The 21,051-nt window shown below is 29.3% G+C and overlaps 2 protein-coding genes across 2 annotated transcripts; one reads left to right on the top strand and one right to left on the bottom strand.

The window, feature by feature from the left end:
* Positions 1 to 10,239: 10,239 nt before the first annotated feature.
* On the top strand, positions 10,240 to 17,435 carry LOC124937552 (mediator of RNA polymerase II transcription subunit 33A). Its single transcript, XM_047477833.1, has 13 exons — positions 10,240 to 10,599; positions 10,714 to 10,824; positions 10,902 to 11,234; positions 11,347 to 11,669; positions 11,771 to 11,862; positions 12,881 to 13,238; positions 13,323 to 13,533; positions 14,182 to 14,296; positions 14,374 to 14,535; positions 14,969 to 15,632; positions 15,715 to 15,921; positions 16,094 to 16,225; positions 16,322 to 17,435. The coding sequence occupies exons 1-13, from the start codon at positions 10,319 to 10,321 to the stop codon at positions 17,308 to 17,310; spliced, it is 3,978 nt and encodes a 1,325-aa protein (XP_047333789.1). The 5' UTR covers positions 10,240 to 10,318; the 3' UTR covers positions 17,311 to 17,435.
* A 1,274-nt stretch (positions 17,436 to 18,709) lies between these two features.
* On the bottom strand, positions 18,710 to 19,614 carry LOC124940043 (uncharacterized protein At5g19025-like). Its single transcript, XM_047480520.1, has one exon. It carries the CDS (start codon positions 19,400 to 19,402, stop codon positions 18,800 to 18,802), a length of 603 nt encoding a protein of 200 aa, XP_047336476.1. The 5' UTR covers positions 19,403 to 19,614; the 3' UTR covers positions 18,710 to 18,799.
* Positions 19,615 to 21,051: the final 1,437 nt, after the last annotated feature.

Genomic DNA, 21,051 nt, shown 5'->3' with positions numbered 1-21,051 from the left:
AAAAAAAGATTAACACATAATCTTTTATTTATAAGATAATTGATTAAATAAAATAACACATTAGTTAATTTAATTAATTGGATGGTGCAAATGGGTAGGCGTTTATAGTACCATCCATCAACATCTACATAACCTAACATCGCCAATTAACGTAGCATTAGACTTATAACTTTTATCTCGTTCTAGGTTGGACATCGGTTTTATCACCATCTATTTTGATTTTGGAAAATTGTATTGCCATTGTTTATATTATATTATAAAAATTATACTTTTTATAAAAAAAAAAAAAATAATTTATATGATGTATATAGTATATGTGTTATAAATTCATATTAATATGAAAAATAAATCTTAAACTCTTATTATATCTGCCCCCATCCATACCAATGACAGTCAAATTGAAAAAAAAAAATAATAGTTCAAAACCAAACAATTCAAAATGGGCAAAACAATTATTTTAATATATAATTGTGATAGTCCTAACAATACTACATATTCTAATGTGAATGCAAATTTACAAACGATATTGGATTATGACTTTTTAGATAGGATGAATAATTAATATTATAAAGCCTATTGTAAAGCTAACCCAAATTAATAATAAATAAATTTTAAAAGCTTGAGACCTCAATGCCCCTTCTTTTCCACTTGATTATACTGTTTACTTGATTTTTATTTCACTTTCATTTATTAAAATTAATATAACAAGTTTCAAATATGTCAAAATCATCTACAATTATTATTTATCCATGACATCTATTAACTTCATTTTATAATATGAACAATTAATATAAAATTTAGTTTAGAGCAATGAGTGCAACAAACTGAAATTGAAAGAGTAACAAATTAGTTTAATTATTTAGTATGAGAATAATATATGTGTTTAATTACTTACCAACTAATTAAACTTTGTCCCTAAAGGGGAAGTTAGAGGTATTTTAATTTTCTCTATTTATATGACCAATTCAACCATCTTACTCCCAACCACTCTATGCCTACTCTATTAATAAAAAGATGTTAGTTATATTAATGACTTAGGACTCGTAATAATAAAAGATTTTATTTATGTGAATGACTTAAGAGGGTAATCACGGAAGTAAATAGATAATTAATATATTTAAGTGTTATACTCATGACGATAGATTATTGTGCGAGATTTTTTTTATGAATTCGTCTTTTAGATAGGTAAAAAGACAAGTTCAAACAGAACTATTTAGAAAGGCAAAACATAATCTCATTATTTAATTATGATATTTTCTTCTCGAGGTTGAACCAAAAGGGTATCTCAAAGTGCTTACCTACCCCCCATAGATAATCATTTACAAACCTACATCTAAAAATAAAGCTTCCTTGAAACCCATACTTGATACCCTATCCCCACTCCCACATAAAAAAAAAAGTGGATCCAGAGGGGAGAAAATAGACATTTTCTCACCTAAAGCATTATGTAATAATATCATCAATTGGGACTAAATATTAGGATAAAATATACTCCAATATCTTGTCATCATCTCTACCTACACCTAACCACTATATTTTCCTAACTCACAACATATTTTCTATTTTTGGTAACCATTGTTTCACATACAAGCATCATTTCATGAAGCTAATGAAGTTTTAAATTCGAATGACCAATTATGCTAAACTTCCTCCAATTATTGCATAATAAGAAATAGTGTTTTTTTTCTTGTTCATTTTGGTTTTTGGATGCATGCATGCATTGATCCATGTTCAAATGAGAAAGGGGATGGATGATCCATATATGTCCATTACCTCATTTGTCCTCAGTTTGATGGAATGGTGAAATATATAGAAACAAATTGTATGGATTTATCCTCTCTTCTACGACAAAAGAGGTGGATAACCCCGGCTTTCTTGAGGTCTTGGGTTCGAACCCGTCATATGACAAGTTCTGCTTGTGGATTATATGTTTAACCTGCAGGGATTAGTCGCACCTCAAAAGATTAGCGTATCCAGCGTTCTAAATTTTATTTTATTTTATGAATTTTTCTTTTCTTTCCATTCCAATAGAAAATTAAAGAAAAAGAAAGAACCGAGTTATTTTTAGTTTTTCAAATATTAAGTTTGCCTATAATAACGTGACTTATAACTTGAAATCGACTTCAAACCTAAAGCCTACTATTGAAAATGTAGATAATATGGCGGGAATAAATAAAAGATTAATGTGTCTATGAAAGAAAATACACCAATACTAAATTAGAGCATCTCGAATAAAGAAGCTATCACTAAATTTAGATAACCATATCAAGTTGAAATACATGTAGGGTAATAATTTTTATTTTTTTAATTTAGAAAGTTGCTTGATCCCTATAATGAGGGATGACCCAAAATTTGGTGGTGGGGTGGCCTTAAAAAAATTAGAATAAACATAAATAAATAATAAAAAAAAAATTTGGATAAAATAAAAAAATAAAGATAAGTTTATTATTTTTTAATAATTAAATAAACAAAATAGTGAATTCTATTAAAAAAATTTAAAAAATAGGGAGTAATGTCACATTTTAACCCGGAATTTTTTTATTTTTTCGGGGTGGGCTTCAGCCAACTCGAGCCCCTACATAAATCTGTCCCTACTTATAATGTTCTCAACTTCAATTTTAACTCCAACTAAAATTGTCTTAAGTGAATCGAATTCATATACCGACTTTTCCCAACTAAACTAACCTAGTGTTACGTGGGGTTATAAAATTACGGCAAACAAATGATAGAGAATGTAGATTTAAAAAAAAAATCAACTTGTTACATGGACATTCTTTATCAAAAATAATTTTAAATTTCTCCTTGACACTATAATGTTAGAATTATTTTAATTAAATCCTAATTTAATGTATGAGAAATTAAATCATTAAATTTGAATGCGGCGGAAGCGTAACTTAAGTTGATGAATCATGAATCTTCTCTTTTTTAGACTTTGCATGGATTGAATGATTCTTTAATCTCTTTCCTTAAACTTTCCTTATATGGAATAGTTCTTCCATTTGATGAGTGCGTCAATAGATTTCTCTTTCTGTTGATGGGGACGCAAAGGAGAATTGACCGTACTTCAAATGGGTACCATAAGACATAAACTTAATCATATTAGATCACATTATTTTGGCTTATATTAAATATGATATTTGCATAATTGTTTATTATACTAGTGACCCTAAAAATTTTAACGCATAAAATTATATGATCCTTCTCTTATTAGCCGATGACACCATTTCAAAATATTCTCTTCGTACATGCTCAAACTTGTTTATATTGAGTATGATCTCATCAAAATATATAATCTCTGAACAAGTATAATTTAAGAACTTTCGAAGGAGCTCAATAAATCAAATATTGCCAGTCATTTAAATTGAGATATCATCATGATCCAAAGTTAAACTCTATATTTGAGATGTTTAACAAAGCATTGATACAAAATTAATCTAGATTATAATAACAAATTAAATAATTTAGATAATGATCCAAATTTCATTTAATAAAAAGTGTTAATAAGTAAAGTCCTAATTAACTCCTTTGTTTTTTACTCTAATTTAATAGATTTGTGACTTTGTAAAGATTATGTTATGGTGATGTCTTATTGGTGGATGTTTTTATTTATTATATATATTATTTTTTTAAAGTTATCACCATCACGTGCTAATGTAATATGGTCCCCCATTCAATCTCATCATAATTAGATAATAAACTCGAAATATTTATTTTTTATTATAATTTTTTTTCACTTAAACTAATATATATAATTCAATAAGTGAAATATCAACTAAATATGATTTCGCAAATTAAAATGGCCTAAAATTTAGACAACTATATAAAATTATTAAAAATCTTTCCTCATATAACATTTCAATATGTTTGGTTAGTTATTCATCTTTAAATTAAAAATATTTATTAAGTTTACTTTTAATTCAATAGAACTTAATTATATCTCTATAATATTTATATATTTAACAATAAGTGCTAATAAAAAAAGAGAGTAAAGTATTGCTTTAAGTTTTATACAAAATTACCCAAATCTCGGGTGATTTAGTATTAAGAGTTTTGGTTTCGATTTTTATCAGATTTCGTATCGGGATTTATTTGCATTAGAATTTAATATTTTAACATATATATAAAAGTATAATGTTTAAAAGTTAATTAGTTTGTTATTAATTATTATTGTATCTATATGAAAAACACAATGGCTATATGGTGACAAAATAAAATTTGTCTTGAGTCTATTCTTAATCAGTTAGCTTAAAAGATTTTAATAGTGATCCATCCAGGTTTATCTATATATATTATATATACAGAAAATTCAAAAGTAAACCCTTTAATTAATTTTCAATTTTAATATAAGCCCCATAATTTGTGTGTGTGCTGAAATCACCAACTTTTAATGTATTTGAAGACTGTATTAATATTTTTAGGACATGACCAAGTTCACATTAAACTTATTTATACTTCAATTAATTATTGATTTAGTTCAATAATGGATGGGTGATCTCCAATAAAATATTAATTCACATTAATTATTCATTTTTTTTTTGTAATTAGTAGACTATAATGACCGAATACAAGAGTATAGTATAATAAAAATTAAAAACCCGAAAAAAAAAATTTAATTAGTCAAACTATAGTGACCAAATCTAAGAGTATAGTATAATAAAAACCTAACTGAAACAATTTATCTGCTCGAAATTATATTTATAATTAAATATATAATTTATCAAATCAACTCAAATTTAATACATTCTATATGTCATATGTATGCATAGATAAAGTTTATTGGATGAAGTATAACATATTTACATTTATTCAAAAAAATCGACTAATTTCGATCCACAATCACCCTATTTTATAGGTTTAACCGCGTAGATCGGATAGTTAAAAAACATTACCATAATTCATTAGTTATAAAATGGGTGATCCCGAGAGATTTTCAAACTTAAGGGGTTAATAATCAAAAGAAAGGATTTGTGGACATAACCAGATTAAAAGTTAATAATTAGGAGTTTAGTTATGATTTAGCCTGTATATTAGAATAAAATAAATAAAGTTGATTCTGCTGATTATACATATTATATATATTAATTAATATTGGTGCTGGATCCTATTAATGCGGACTTAATATTATATTTATTTATTTATTTATTTATTTATTTATTGTGGGTCACTTGCCTTTGGCTGTGCCAGCCCTTTAAATCCTTGAGTGGATGTACTTATCATGTTTTATTTTATTTTTGTCAGAAATTCTGATTTTAATTGATAGTTTAATGGTATTATTCTAACAAAATTAATTGAATACAAAATTATATTTTATAAAAAGTTATTTATTTCATATAAAAAATAGTGTAAATATTTTAATTTAAAATTAAGTGATTTAATTATTAAATTGATAACTAGTTAAATTATTTGAGTTAAATCATAGTAACTCTGTCTCAAATAAACTTGGATAAATGCCATATTTGTTATGTCAAAAATTAATAATTTATATATAATATGTATAATAAATAAAATAAAGAAGGCACGAGAGAGGATCATAATTTATAAAATAACTTAGATCTTGATAAAGACAAAAAGTAACTTATTTAAAACAGAAAAAAATATAATCAATTTAAATTTAACTATACTTTAATGCTACAGTGATTTGTGATATATCTATAGAAATACAAATTTTCAAATAATCTTAATTTAGGATTGTTTGAATAAATTTAGAAATCTTGTTGGATAAAAAATGAATTATTTGAGTTATTAAAATATTTTTAATATTTAAATTTTATATAAAAAATAAAATATTTATGATTTGATATTTTAATTAATACTTTTAATCATACCATCACATCATTCTTGCTTTGTAAGAACATTTCAATTGAAATAAATCTAATAATATATATAATCTTAAGAGAAAGCAAAAATAATATGTAAAATAATAATAGTAAATGTCACGTTCTATTCTTCATCCAAATACATGGTATGTCTATATATAAAAAGACAAGTAATTATATATATAATTGAAAAACAATAAATTAATAATAGTTTATACCACAAACATCCCCCCTTACACATTTTACTTAATTAAACACAAAAGAATGGTTGTGAGGGCCCTTGCCTAAATAAGTTTATAATCTAGATATTTGTATATTTTTTGAGAAAAGAATAAATTCTTTTATTAATATTAATATCTATAAAAGACAAGTAATATATAAAGTTGAGAAATAACATATTAATAAAAATAGTTATATCACAAACATCATCATATTACTTAAACACAAAGAATGGTTGTGAGGGCCCTTGCCAAAATAAGTTAAATTTATTCATCTAGATATTTGAAGATAGAGGGCATTTTTTTAGAAAATAATAAATTCTTTTATTAATATTAATATATTTATTTTTAATTTATGTTTCAATAGTGAACAATTTTCATCCTTATCTCTTGAATTAACTACTTCATTATTTAATAACATAATTTTTTATTGAGAAATTTTAAAATAATTTAACTCTTCCTCTCAAGTCTCAATCTATCATTATTTTATTTGAAAAAGTTATAGGAATTCAAATGTTAGATTTGTATAATCTCTCAATTGTAAATGAAATTTAATTTCATCATTTTTTTTAACTGATTGAATATCAGTAGTTTAAAATTAATTGATTTTTTTCAGCTTTATTTATTTGTTGTTACCCTTTAACTTTATAGTTTTGTTTTTTAATATTTTTTGTTATCTTAATAATTTAAATAAAATAAATTTTTAATAGTTCGTAATTGAAATATTTATATCAATAAAATGATGCTTAATTTTTAAAGTGTCCGGATTGTCGGGTCGAGAGTTGTGATTAATTTGAATATATATGTGAGAGTAAATTGATACTTGGGTTGGATTGTGGGTTGACTCACCCATAAACTTAAAACGGTTAAAAATAAAATTAAAAATGTTATAGGTATGGTTTGAACTTGCAACCTAGCAAAACAATTACAAGTCTTTAACCAACTAAGCTAATAACACTTTATATTTTAAATTCAATATCAAATTTGATGAACACGGGACATTTTAACAATATAAGTTCAACTTTTTAACTAACTAATCTATATATATAATGATGCTTAATTTTTAAAGTGTTCGGATTGTCGGATCGAGAGCTGTGGTTAATTTAAATATATATGTAAGTATAAATGGATACTTGGGTCGGATTGTGGGTTGACCCGCCCATAAACATTTTTACCGTAATATTTTTTTTTCACGATTTTTTATATTATTACTCGTGCAAATGCACGAATTACATGCTAGTTGTTATAAACATACAAGATAATTATTAAAAAAGATAACAACGAAATAATGTATTATTATTTATTAAAGAGATGATATTTATAATTTTCTTATGTGTCCTATTTGACTAAATATATAGAAACCAAAGGTCTTCATAATTGTGGAATATGAAAACCAAGAATCTTACTCAATTACATTCATTAATTATATTACATTTATAAATACATATGCCTTTGTTTTATTTTATTTTTTTGTTATTTTATTGTTTTGTATATAGCCTTAAAGAAATCATAAATAATGTGTCAAAATGTATAGAGAACTATCCTCACATGCAAAATGAAAACTATCTTTTTTTTTTTCAACTCATTCGAAAGGTTCAAGATGTTGCAATACATTTCATAAATCCAAATATTGATGACATTATTAATTTATCCCTATTTGCTTTTGTTTTTAAACACTTTTCTATTTTGCAATTTTAGAACAAATATATTACTAACATGATTTCATATTATAAGTAAACGTTTAAATTACAAACTCCCAAATAAAGTAATCATGAAATTCACACTTTAACCCAATTAAGAAAAATATTCTGTTTAACTCAATAGAAATTAATACTTACTTTTTTTTTTAAATTGGTTTAATTAACCTAAAGTAGTGACCTTATTTATGAACCATTCAAACTAATACTTTTGTTTTTGTTTTTTTTATTAAACTTATTTATTATATTTTATTATTTCAACTATTTAATTGATCAATTACAATATTTTAACTCCAATAAATATCCTAACTAACTCCATTCAAATTACCTATTATTAGTAGTTTTTATTTTCTTTAACTATTTATTTTACTTCAACCATTTTTTTTATATCTCGTGCAAATTCGTGCATTTGCACGAGTAATAATATAAAAAATCGTAAAAAAATATTACGGTAAAAATATAATAACATTTTTTATTTTATTTTTAACTGTTTTAAGTTTATGAGCGAGTCAACCCACAATACGACCCAAATATCTATTTACTCTCACATATATATTCAAATTAACCACAGCTCTCGACCCGGCAATCCGACCACTTTAAAAATTAAACATCATTATAGAGAGAAATTTATTAGTTAAAAAATTGAACTTATATTGATAAAATGTCCCACATTCATCAAATTTGATATTAAATTTAAAATATAATGTGTTATTAGCCTAGTTGGTTAAAAGATTGTACTTGTTTTGTTAGGTTGCAAGTACGAAAAATATTTATAGTATTTTTAATTTTATTTTTAACCGTTTTAAGTGTATGGACGGGTCAACCCACAATCCGACCCAAATATCAATTTACTCTCACATATATATCCAAATTAACCACAGCTCTCGACCCGACAATCCGAACACTTTAAAAATTAAGCATCATTATATATATATAGAGAGAGATTAGTTAGTTAAAAAGTTAAACCTATATGGTTAAAATTCTCCAAGTTCATCAAATTTGGTGTTGAATTTAAAATATAAAGTGTTATTCGTCTAGTCGATTAAAAGGTTGTACTTGTTTTGTTAGGTTGCAAGTACGAAAAATATTTATAGTATTTTTAATTTTATTTTTAACCGTTTTAAGTGTATGAACGGGTCAACCCACAATCCGACTCAAATATCAATTTACTCTCACATATATATCCAAATTAACCACAGCTCTCGACCCGGCAATCCGGACACTTTAAAAATTAAGCATCATTATATATATATATATATAGATTAGTTAGTTAAAAAGTTAAACCTATATGGTTAAAATTCTCCAAGTTCATCAAATTTGGTGTTGAATTTAAAATATAAAGTATTATTCGTCTAGTCGGTTAAAATGTTGTACTTGTTTTGTTAGGTTGCAAGTTCAAAACATAATTATAACATTTTTAATTTTATTTTTAACCGTTTTAAGTTTATGAGCGGGTCAACCCACAATTCGACCAAAATATCTATTTACTCTCATATTTTATCCAAATTAGCCGTAGATGAGCGTTTGCATAATAACTTGCAATAAACTGCTGTAGTAACTTTGCGTAATAAGGTCACGTAAAAAATTATAATCAAACACACTTTTACAATTAAACTAAAATTTTTCTCTACATTCTCAGCGTTTTTCTCTCTCATTATTTTAAAATATTTTTTTATTCATTCTTTCTAATCATTTCAATAATTTTTAATTATTTTAATTTATTCTATCTCATATATTTAATCTCTTTTGATTATTTTATTCATTCTCTCTCATATATTTTATATATTTATAATAATTTTTTTATATTTATATAAAATTATTATAAAAAAATTATATTTAAATATATTTTTATTTATTTTTTATATTATATGTATCTTAATATATAAAATATTACGAATGATTCATAATAGCATCGTCAGAAAACAAATATTAAATATAAAATTATTATATTTATATAATTTATTTTAAAATATATTATTTTTTAATTTAAGTTATTTATTAATATTTAAAATTATATATTAACAAATTTTTTTAAAAATTAATATATTAATATAAATTATTTTTTAATTTAAATCATTTATTAATATTTAAAATTAAACTAATAATATATATATATAATATTAATTATTAAATAATATATTATAAATATAAAAAATAAATAAGTTGACGTATAAACGATATCAAATATACCTAAGTTAACTATTAAATAATATCTAAGTTTATCAAACGTACCTAATAACAAGATAGATAAGTTGAAATAAAAAAAAATTAAAAGGTTGACTTTTTTTTCTTTATTTAAATGTTCTTAATTAAAATTAAACTTAATTTATTTTTCTTATTTTGCTAAAAAAAAAAAAAAATGAAAAAAATAGAAGTTTTGACCTACAAAACATGATCACAACTCACACATACAATTTGCAATATTATAATTGATTTTTAAATATTAAAAAAAATGATTTCTCTTGAAAATAAATAACAATACATTTCACCAGACGGCTGTACCATTACCAACCATCATCACCTTCTTCTCTCTTCTTTCTCTCTCCAAAAACCTTCATATCTCTCTCTCTCTCTACATGCTCCATTAATGGCGGTTCTGTTAAACCCAGGTATTAGTCTCTGGGACACTGTCTTAGAGTTTACAAAAACGGCCCAACTCAAAAAAACTGATCCTTTGATATGGGCAATTCATTTATCATGTAATTTGAATTCAGCTGGTGTTTCCATCCCTTCCCCTGAACTTGCCCATCTTCTTGTTTCACACATCTGTTGGGAAAATAATGTCTCAACCGCTTGGAAATTACTTGATAAAGCTTTAGCAACGAAGATCGTTCATCCCCATCTCGTCCTTGCTCTTCTCTCTAACAGGTTTATGATCCTTTTTTCTTATTTATTCATCTTAATTGATTGAAATCTATAGAAATCTGATCATGACATTTTGATTTAGACTTCTAAGTACATGTTTGATCATTGTCTTTACAGGGTTGTTCCATATCGACAGTTTAAGCCAGCTGCTTATAGGCTTTTTCTAGAGCTTGTTAAAAGATATTGTCTTGTGCTGAAACCTCACATTGAGGGATTGAATAATGAGAAGTAAGATTAATTAGAACTTAGTGTTGTTTATAAACTGTTTTTACCCAATTTGGTGTTATCTTATCTCCTTTATGCAGGGTTATGAATTCAATAGACAGCATTCTTTGTCTATCAAATGTGTTTTGCTTAGAAGTAAATGAACCTGGAATTCTATTGGTTGGATTTATCTTCTCGATTGTTTGTCAATTGGTTGATGCATCATTGGATGATGAGGGATTGCTTGAACTTGTTCCTGAAAAGAAATCCCATTGGCTAATTCAACCAACTGAAGAAATGGAAGTTGATGTAAAGACTGTTGAACATCATGAGAAATTGCAGAAAAGTAATACTACAATGGCTATTGAGTTGATTGGACAGTTTCTGCAAAGTAAAGTAACTTCCAGGATTCTTTTCTTGGCTTGCCAAAACATGTTAGATCTCTTTTCCTTATTTTGATTTGCTTTGGTTGTTTCCAAATGGAGCTAGTTTATCTAAGTTCAAACAGTTCTTGACTCCATTTTCCTTTTATTGTCAATTGGGCAGGTCTAAACACTGGAGTAGTTTTAAACAGAGAATGGAGTTACTAGCAGAAAATTCAGCAGCTTTAAGAAATTCAAAAACGATGACACCGAAGGCTCTTCTAAAGTTAATTTCAGGTGCATCTGAATCGCTTTCTCGGGAAGGAAAAGCAAAATCATTGCAAGAGTTCCATCATGTAATGTCATCTGGCCGTTTAATTTCTTCTGCGTACAGTTTCTGTAATGGAGTTAGTCGTTCTGTACTCTGGCTTCCAATTGATTTGTTACTTGAAGATGCTATGGACGGTTCACAAGTTGATACAACAAATGCAGTTGAAGTTACTAATGGTAAAAGATGATGAAGATGATTGGATTCTCAGTTTTTAATTTATCATTAGAGTAATTGTAGTGAATTAATTTTAAATCCATGGTTTTTTACTTACATACAGGGTTAATAAAGGCCCTTCAAGCAATTAATGGCACCACTTGGCATGAAACATTACTAGGTCTTTGGATGGCAGCTCTTCGTCTTGTTCAAAGGGTATTTGATTGATCTCAACTATCTCATCTTCCATTAACATATATGTGAAGAAAATATGATCAGGAAAAATATTTGAAGAACATTCAGGCTAGAATAGGCAAATGTTCATTTCACAGTGAAAAATATTTTCCTGACCATGGCCTTGTTGCTTGGTGTTGATTCTTTCCAAATAATCCACCATCCTATCAATAATCATTGCTTCAATCATGCACGTCATTCAAATCATCAACAAAAATAGCAAAAGACTTTCAATCTTTATGTTTTACGAAAAGGAAAAAAACTTATATCCATAATGAAAAGGTTTTACATAATTTAAATGAGATGCTAAATATGCTCAGTTCTCATTTCCAAAAGCAAAAAATATACATCATAAAATTCTTCAGTTGAATAGAAAGTGATGTGGTTATCATTGATCAGCTACATTTCTAACTACATGTATCGTGGCTAACATTTTATCTGGATCTAATTCCCATTCTTTGCACAAGGTCCAGTCGGTGAAATTGTTCAGATGTTGCTTCCACATTCTACTATGAATCAACTCATTTGAGTATATTTCTTTACATACTTTGTCAACACACCTTCTAGTCTTGTCCACATGTCTAGCATTTTGTTTGCGTCATATTTCATAGATTGTTGCCCCAAAAGCGCAATTGTAGATCTTCGAGTAAAGACTCTTCTCGTTAGTCTTCCTAAAGACCCAATCTTGTATGTCGTGTCAATCTCTTGTTGAAACTCTCTTGTTGTCCATACACTTATTGAGTTTTCTCCAGATAGCATAAGTGTATGGACAATCCCAAAACATATGCTCCAGTTCAATTTTAATTTTAAGTTCTATTTATTATACATTCTAGATTTGGCAATCATTAAAGGTAAGGGGTAAAATGATCATTTAACATAAAAACCCGATTTTTTAGTTCAAATAATCCAAGATCAAACAAGGCTCATATTTTTTTATTTTAGTTTACATCTCATTAGCATTGCCGTGTTCTAAAACCTATTGTCATTTGTTCATATTTAGGAGAAAGATCCAATTGAAGGCCCTATACCTCGACTAGACACCCGCATGAGCATGTTGTTAACCATCACAACACTTGTTGTTGCTGACCTAATTGAAGAGGAAGAAGGAGAAATTGGGTCAAATGATGAAATGGAAATCAATGGAAGCATAAACTGTATAGAGAAACAGGGTTCTGGAAATCGCCGTCGTGGTCTTATCTCCAGTTTACAAAGCCTGGCTGATTACCAAAGTTTGCTGACTCCACCTCCATATGTTGTTTCAGCAGCCAATCAAGCTGCAGCCAAGGCAATGATGTTTGTTTCTGGAGTCAATTTTGGAAGTGCATATTTTGACATGACAGAAATGCCAACCAACTGCTGTAAGATTTTCTCTTAAAAGATTGAAAATAATTAAACATGGATTTGGAAGTTATAATCTGAATTATCGAGATTGTTCATTGCAGCTGGGACCATGCACCATCTCATAGTTGAAGCTTGCATTGCTAGAAATCTGTTGGACACGTCAGCATATTTCTGGCCTGGTTATGTTAATGGATGTATCAGCCAATTACCACACAATTTGCCGATTCAAGCATCTGCCTGGTCATCATTTATGAAGGGAGCGCCGCTAACTCCAATAATGACAAATGCTTTGGTCTCAGCTCCAGCTTCAAGGTATTATTATTATCCATCTTATTTTGAGCAAATAGATTAATGGTATGCAAAAACAGTTAGCCATTCTGGTAGGCACAATCCCTTAAGTCTAGTTCTTGAGCGAAGGAATCGCTTTCAAAGACATGTTTCATCCAACCATGAACTTGTTTGATGTAGTTTTATTTCTTTATTATTTAAAATAATCCATGTTTTTGGGGAAACAAAATCTTGCTTGATGAAAAAATGGATTATTTGGGTAAAATGACCATACCCTTTGTATTTAATATTTAAAATGTATAAAAATAAAGGGTAATTTGGCATTTTGGTTAGGGGTTAAGGCTCATGTCTTGTTTGGCATTCAACATAGAGATGGTTTTCATAAACTCATAATGTTTTGACTGGAACATGAATAAACACATAGTAAATTGTCATGTTAAAACAAAGGAAGTTGACAAGGAGAACTCTTGACCGTCTGGATCGATTTTCATTTGCTAAATTCTTTGGCAAACCAAGTAAAACAAATGTAAGGAGGATGCGTGAAGTACGTTTCACTCAGTTTCTTTCTAATCGCACATTTTTCTTTCCTAAGTCAAGTTTATCAGACACTTTTTTTTATTGATTTAGCCAAGGATAAAGCAACTGAATTTAAGCTCATGGATTTGATGGAAGCTTAGCAGAGCTTGAGAAAGTCTTTGAAGTTGCAAGCAAGGGATCAGATGACGAGAAGATAGCTGCAGCCACCATTCTTTGTGGAGCATCTCTGATTCATGGGTGGAACATACAGGTAAATTAACCTGATTTTTCGAAGGCAATCAGTCAAAGTTATGTTTTTTTCCTTTTCTCATGTGATCATGATTGCAGGAGCATACTGTTTATCTCATAACCAGACTGCTTTCTCCACCTATCTCTGATGATCATTCTGGACATGGAAGTCATTTGATCGATCTAGCTCCAATGCTGAATGCCCTCATAGTGGGAATAGCGCCTGTTGACTGTGTGCAGATTTTTTCTCTCCATGGCCTGGTATGCAATTTCCTTTTATTTATTTAAAATCACTTAATTATTTTGATTCAATTCAAAGAAAGCTAAAAAGTCTGACTTAATTCGAGTAATATAGGTAAAGCGTCCAAAAGACAACTTCAAACCCTAAAATTTGATCAAATTATGTTGGGTAACATAGTCTATAATAACTTTCTTGACATTAGTTCCACATTTTATTGAATCAGCTTACGTTCATTTGGTTTGTTCATAATTTATTTATCATACTTCATAATTTTCAGTTTTGTCCAACACATTATTATGAAACTTAGAGACTTGAACTAAGAACTAGGGACAAAAGTAAAGACCTTCTCAAAAGTAATCTTATAAATAGTTATAATAACAATCAATGTGACTATCGTGTTTACCATGTTTTTAATGAAATTCTCACTAAAGCACTGTGTTTTTTTTCCTTCAGATTCCACTACTTGCAGGGTCGTTGATGCCGATCTGTGAGGTACTTGGATCTTGTGTGCCAAATGTCTCATGGACACTTCCAGCTGGAGAAGAACTCTCAGCTTATGTTGTTTTCTCAAATGCATTTGCTCTGCTGTTAAAGCTATGGCGATTTAATCATCCTCCACTTGAATATGGCATAGGCGATGTACCTCCAGTAGGCTCTCAACTAACCCCAGAATACCTTCTGCTAGTACGGAATTCCTACTTAGCACTTCCCCAAAGTACCCCTAGCAACCAAAACAGAAGGAGACTCTCAGCTGTTGCAAGCTCATTATCCCCAAAACCCGTGTTCTTAGATTCATTTCCAAAGTTAAAACGTTGGTATCGACAGCATCAAGCTTGTATAGCTTCAACCCTTTCGGGTCCTGTCTATGGGACACCTGTCCATCAGATAGTTGATGGTCTTCTTAACATGATGTTCAAAAAGATAAATAGAGCAGGAAGCCAGTCAGTAACCACAGTAACTTCAGGAAGCAGTGGTTCGTCTGGAGCTGGAAGTGATGATAGCTCTCTAAGGCCGAAATTACCTGCTTGGGATATACTTGAAGCGGTTCCTTTTGTTGTTGATGCCGCTTTAACTGCCTGTGCTCATGGAAAACTGTCTCCTCGTGAATTTTGCACTGGTGAGACTGTGAATTATAATTTTAAAGTATTGGAGTCCAGAAATTTTAAAAATGTATTTGGTTGTTTTTTCTGGTGTTTTAGGGTTGAAGGATCTGGCTGATTTTCTTCCGGCATCATTAATAACCATTGTAAGCTACTTCTCGGCTGAAGTAACTCGTGGTGTTTGGAAACCGGTTGTTATGAATGGAACAGATTGGCCAAGTCCTGCAGCCAATTTGTCTACTGTCGAGGAACAGATTAAAAGAATCCTAGCTGCTACTGGTGTTGATGTCCCAAGTCTTGTTACAGGTTCCTCTGACTTAACATTTTTCTATCAGCTTTTATTTTGGTGTCAAGATGGCCCATTTAGAAAGAAACAATTTTATGGACCTTAATCTGAATCCGAATCTGGATGAGAATGCCAATAAATTTCTTTGGATCACGTTCTGACAGTTTCTATCTGTTTTTTTTTCTCTTCTAGGTGAAATCTCTCAAGCTACACTTCCGCTACCTTTGGCTGCATTTCTCAGCCTGACCATAACCTATAAACTCGATAAAGCCTCACAACGTTTTCTTAATCTGGCTGGTCCAGCCTTGGAGTCCCTAGCTGCAGGTATTGAAAAATAATCATACCAATTAGATTCCCTTCAAACACATCAGTTTGTATCGCTATAATCAAAATCATACACACAATTATCTATATGATCAGGTTGTCCATGGCCATGCATGCCAATTGTGGCTTCTTTATGGGCTCAAAAAGCCAGACGCTGGAGCGATTTCCTCGTTTTCTCAGCCTCACGAACAGTATTCCTTCACAATAATGATGCTGCCATGCAGCTCCTTAAAAGCTGCTTTACAGTGACACTCGGATTAAACTCCACACCAATCTCGAACAACGGTGGTGTTGGAGCCCTTCTTGGTCATGGGTTTGGTTCCCATTTTCACGGAGGAATATCACCAGTCGCACCTGGAATACTATACCTAAGAGTTTATCGATCCATTAGAGACATAATGTTCCTCCGAGAAGAAATAATATCTCTTCTGATGCAATCTGTTAGCGACATAGCCTGCAGCGATCTTCACAAGGAAAAACTAGACAGGATGAAGAAGGCCAAGCATGGACTTAGATACGGGCATGTTTCGCTTCAGACTGCATTAGCTGCTGTGAAAGTAGCCGCTTCGCTGGGAGCATCATTAATATGGTTTTCAGGCGGGCTAGGATTGGTTCAGTCACTTATGAAGGAAACACTTCCTTCTTGGTTCATTTCAGTTCAGAGGTTGGAACAGGACGAAAGCTCTGGTGCAGTTGTGCTCATGTTAAAAGGCTACGCGCTAGCCTATTTTGCTGTAGTATGTGGAGCTTTCGCTTGGGGTGCTGACTCATCATCCACGTCAGCATCGAAACGTCGCTCAAAGATCCTCGGGCAGCACATGGAATTCCTGGCTAGTGTCCTTGATGGGAAGATATCGTTGGGCTGTCATTGGACGATTTGGAGAGCTTACATATCAGGGTTTTTGAGCTTAATGGTTCATTGCATGCCCGGTTGGGTGTCGGAATTAAATGTGGATGTGTTGAAGAGGCTTAGCAAAGGGCTAAGGTTGTGGGACGAGGACGAACTGGCACTTGCTTTGTTGGGACGAGGCGGGGTTGGTACTATGAGTGCTGCCGCGGAAATCATAGTCGATAATGAAATATAAACTGTGTTTTTGAAATTTTGTAGATTGTTGATTGTAGTACAATAATATTGATCAATAATTAATTATAGAATGTTGTAGTTGTAACTTGTAAGTAAATCTTTTGTTTAATTTGTTTTCAATTGTACTCTTCAGGCCTGGTTTAATGTCTCTATTAATTTAAAATAACTCACAATAATAATGTATTCATCAACTATGTTATTTGAATCATTTTTTAATTGCAAGTATATTGAAATATAGTATTTTTAATGACAATTCCATAGCCAAAAAACTTGTTTTCATTTTTATATACAAATATTGTTTGAAATTTGTGTATAAAATTTAGGAGAGATACAAATCCTATTATTCTAAATTTAAAAACATAAATTAGTCTATATAATAATTATGCATATTTTAATTTTTATTGAATTTAAGAACATAACAATATATTGTATAATTATATAGGGAAATTTGACTGAATGACCGTGAAAATGCCCTTATTTGTGCATAAAATTAAATATACTAGTGACACTTTTTTTTGTCCCTTTTTTATTTGACGAAAATGCCCCCGCTGCAAAAAATTTGTAATCGCGAGACGCATTTTTTTGTGTAAATTTTTCAAAAAATAAAAATAAAAATATTTGCGTATCGCAAATGCCGGTTACGTCTTGCAAATGCCGGTTGCGTCTCGCGGTTGTAACGGTTGCGTCTCGCGGTTATAGACTTTTCAGATGACATCCGGTTGGTCTCGCGACAGGAACAATTTCGTCAAAAAAATATCCAGCGCATTTAATTTTATGCGCTGATAAAAAAAATCAAATAAGATCATTTTTAAGGCCATTTCGTTAAATGAGTATGGTCTCAACCTTAACTTCACTCAAAATTTCGGAGTGATTAATTTAATTTTATAAATTAATAAAACAAATAAATATCATTGAAACCTATATTGAGTAATTGACATATCTTAATAAAAAAAAAATTGATTTTATACCCAACAAGGTAGTTTAGTGATAAAAATCGACTTAAAAAACCAACCTATCACATATTTGATTTCATCTAGAAACGCATTGAATTTAATTTCATCTAGAAACGCATTGAATTAATTTCATCTAGAAACGCATTGAATTTAATTTCATCTAGAAACGCATTGAATTTAAACAGAAACCATAACTTTGGGGGTATCAAGCTAGTTCTCTTCCAATTTAAAAAAAAATAACATTTTTTTAGCTAAAAATGTAACAAATATGGTAACATAATCGGAAGTCCGGACGGAGAATGCATCTATTATCCTATCCCATTCATAACATAATGATCGAGATGAAAATGCATTTACTATTCCCTACCAATTCTACCTCGGAAATTGGCAAATTCCACTTCGGAAATTGTATCATAGCAATGATATATTACATTTTATAAATTTTAGTTTGACACAAAATTCAGATAAATGCACAAATAGTTTTACAAAATACAATTCAATTATTTTTTTAAGAAAAATAAAAATATTATTATTAACTTACTTCTTAGATCGCCTAGAACGCTTAGAACCCCATCCTTCAAGTTTAGCGACCGAGCAACCGCACCTAGATCGAAACAGCAACACAGCTCGTCCATTCGGTGGAGCCATTCTTCTCAACTCATCTCTAAACCTTTCATAATCCGGATTCGATTCATCTCCACCTTTCCATGGCAACCGATCAATCTCTCTCACCGCTTTAACTCCCGATCTCAAACACTCATCCGTCTGTACCTGCAAATCGAACTCCATAGCATTCCTCAACCCTTTACATCTCGATTTCCCACACTTGTTCGATCTAAACGCGATCCAGATCTCGAACGAAACAAAAACGAAAACGATGAACAACGAAACGATTCCGATTGAATACAATACGTGATATTCGTTGACTAGATCGGTGAAGCGACGGAAGATGATTGAGAGCGGAGGGAGGATGAGAGAGAGGGATTGGATTATGTAATTGAAGTATGATGTGATTAGGAAAGTGCATGAGATGAGGACTAGGATTAGGATTAGAATATCTAGGGTTGCTGATGGTGAGTGTTTGCAGAGAGATGGTGAGCGATTTGAGGTGGAGTTAGGGTTTGAGATTGAAGGAGCCATAGAGATAAGATGAGATAAGATCGGATCAGGATTAGTTTGAAGATTGAGCTGCCATGAATTGAGGTTTGATTTGATCTAGGGTTTGAAGAAGATGAAGAAGATGAAGAAGATGAAGATCCACCGTTGGATTGCCGTGCACAGGTTAGTTACGGTGGATGTCGGCGGAGGCGCGTTTTACTGGAAAATGGTGTATTATATACACAAGAAGAAGGAACGGACATATATTAATTATTTCAAGATATTGACCATTATATATGTCACGGTCTTCTTTGATGACTTTTATTTATTTATTTATTTATTAATTTATTTATTTGTAGAGTGTTACTCAGATTTGAGTTTGTGTTATATTTTATTTGATATATAATCTTATTTAGTTGGATAAAAAAATTTATAGTGGATTTTTGTGATCCGAATAATTCTCTAAATTTTTGATGGAGTGTTTGTTACTCATATTCTTAGAGTGGGATGGTGATGTTTTTCTCGAATTCGTGTCCGAATCTTTTTTAGTAGCATACGAGACGAAGTTAGCATATTTTGAGTTGTTTTTATTTATTTTTTCAATAAAGAGTTACGGGTTTATCATTTTTTTTTGACCATATATATATGTAGATGATCAGTTATCACTCGACAAGACCTTTTTGGCATTGTTTATTAACTCTCACTTAAGGATAAAATTAAATGTCTTCGAAATATTTTGTAAAGATTATTTCGATACTATTTGATTGGTTTATTCCGTTTGCTCTACTTTATTACTCATAGTTACGGACACGTGGAGTTACACTAAAGAAATTATAAGATTGTTCGATCTTAATCATTAAATTTTAATTATTGAATATATGTTATATTATTTAACACCTAATTATTATTTAATTATAATAATTGTTTTGATTTTATTGTGTAATTTAATTTATTATAAGTAACTCAAGACAAAAATGAAGAAGATAGTTGACCATTCATTTATTCAAATTTAATTATTATTAATTAAAAATAAAACTTACAAACTACAATATTTCAAATTTGTCTATCTAAATAGAAAAACATAGTAACATTAATTATACAATTTGATTATATGTGTAAAATTGTTGGATTGATTATTTTGGGAATGGACAGTGTAGTTTTATAATAAAAAAATGTTCTAAAATTATTGACACTAAAAATAATTCTATTTATATTTAAAAGCATTTTAACTAAAATTCTCTATATATAATATATACTAACATTAATATAGAAAAATACTTAAAACCTAAATTTGTTATTCTAAGAAAAAATAATAATACATAGAGTAGTGAAAAAAATAAATATATATATTCGTTGATACATGATCTTATTAAGGAATCGTTCTCTATTTCCTTGTTTGGACAGTTTTGGATATTCATTGCCTAGTTGAAATTATAACTTGTTTGATGTTGGCTTATTTGAAATTTTTATACATGTGTTTTTTGTTTTAAAATATATTTTTTTAATGTAGATTATTTAAGTTTTTACTTGGTTGGTGTAATAAAATCTTAAACATACTCAATGCATTATATACTTTCATCTACCTTTATTTTAAGATTGTGAAAGTATTGTATTCCAACTATAAAATCATTTCTATTAAATTATATACTCACATTTGAAATTGTTTTTATTGACATATAAGTAAATGTCAC

Source organism: Impatiens glandulifera, chromosome 5, assembly GCF_907164915.1.
Source record: "Impatiens glandulifera chromosome 5, dImpGla2.1, whole genome shotgun sequence".
In the NCBI taxonomy this organism is placed as follows: Eukaryota; Viridiplantae; Streptophyta; class Magnoliopsida; order Ericales; family Balsaminaceae; genus Impatiens; species Impatiens glandulifera.
The sequence above is the reverse complement of the archived record's forward strand: the minus strand, read 5'-3'. Positions and strand labels throughout refer to the sequence as shown.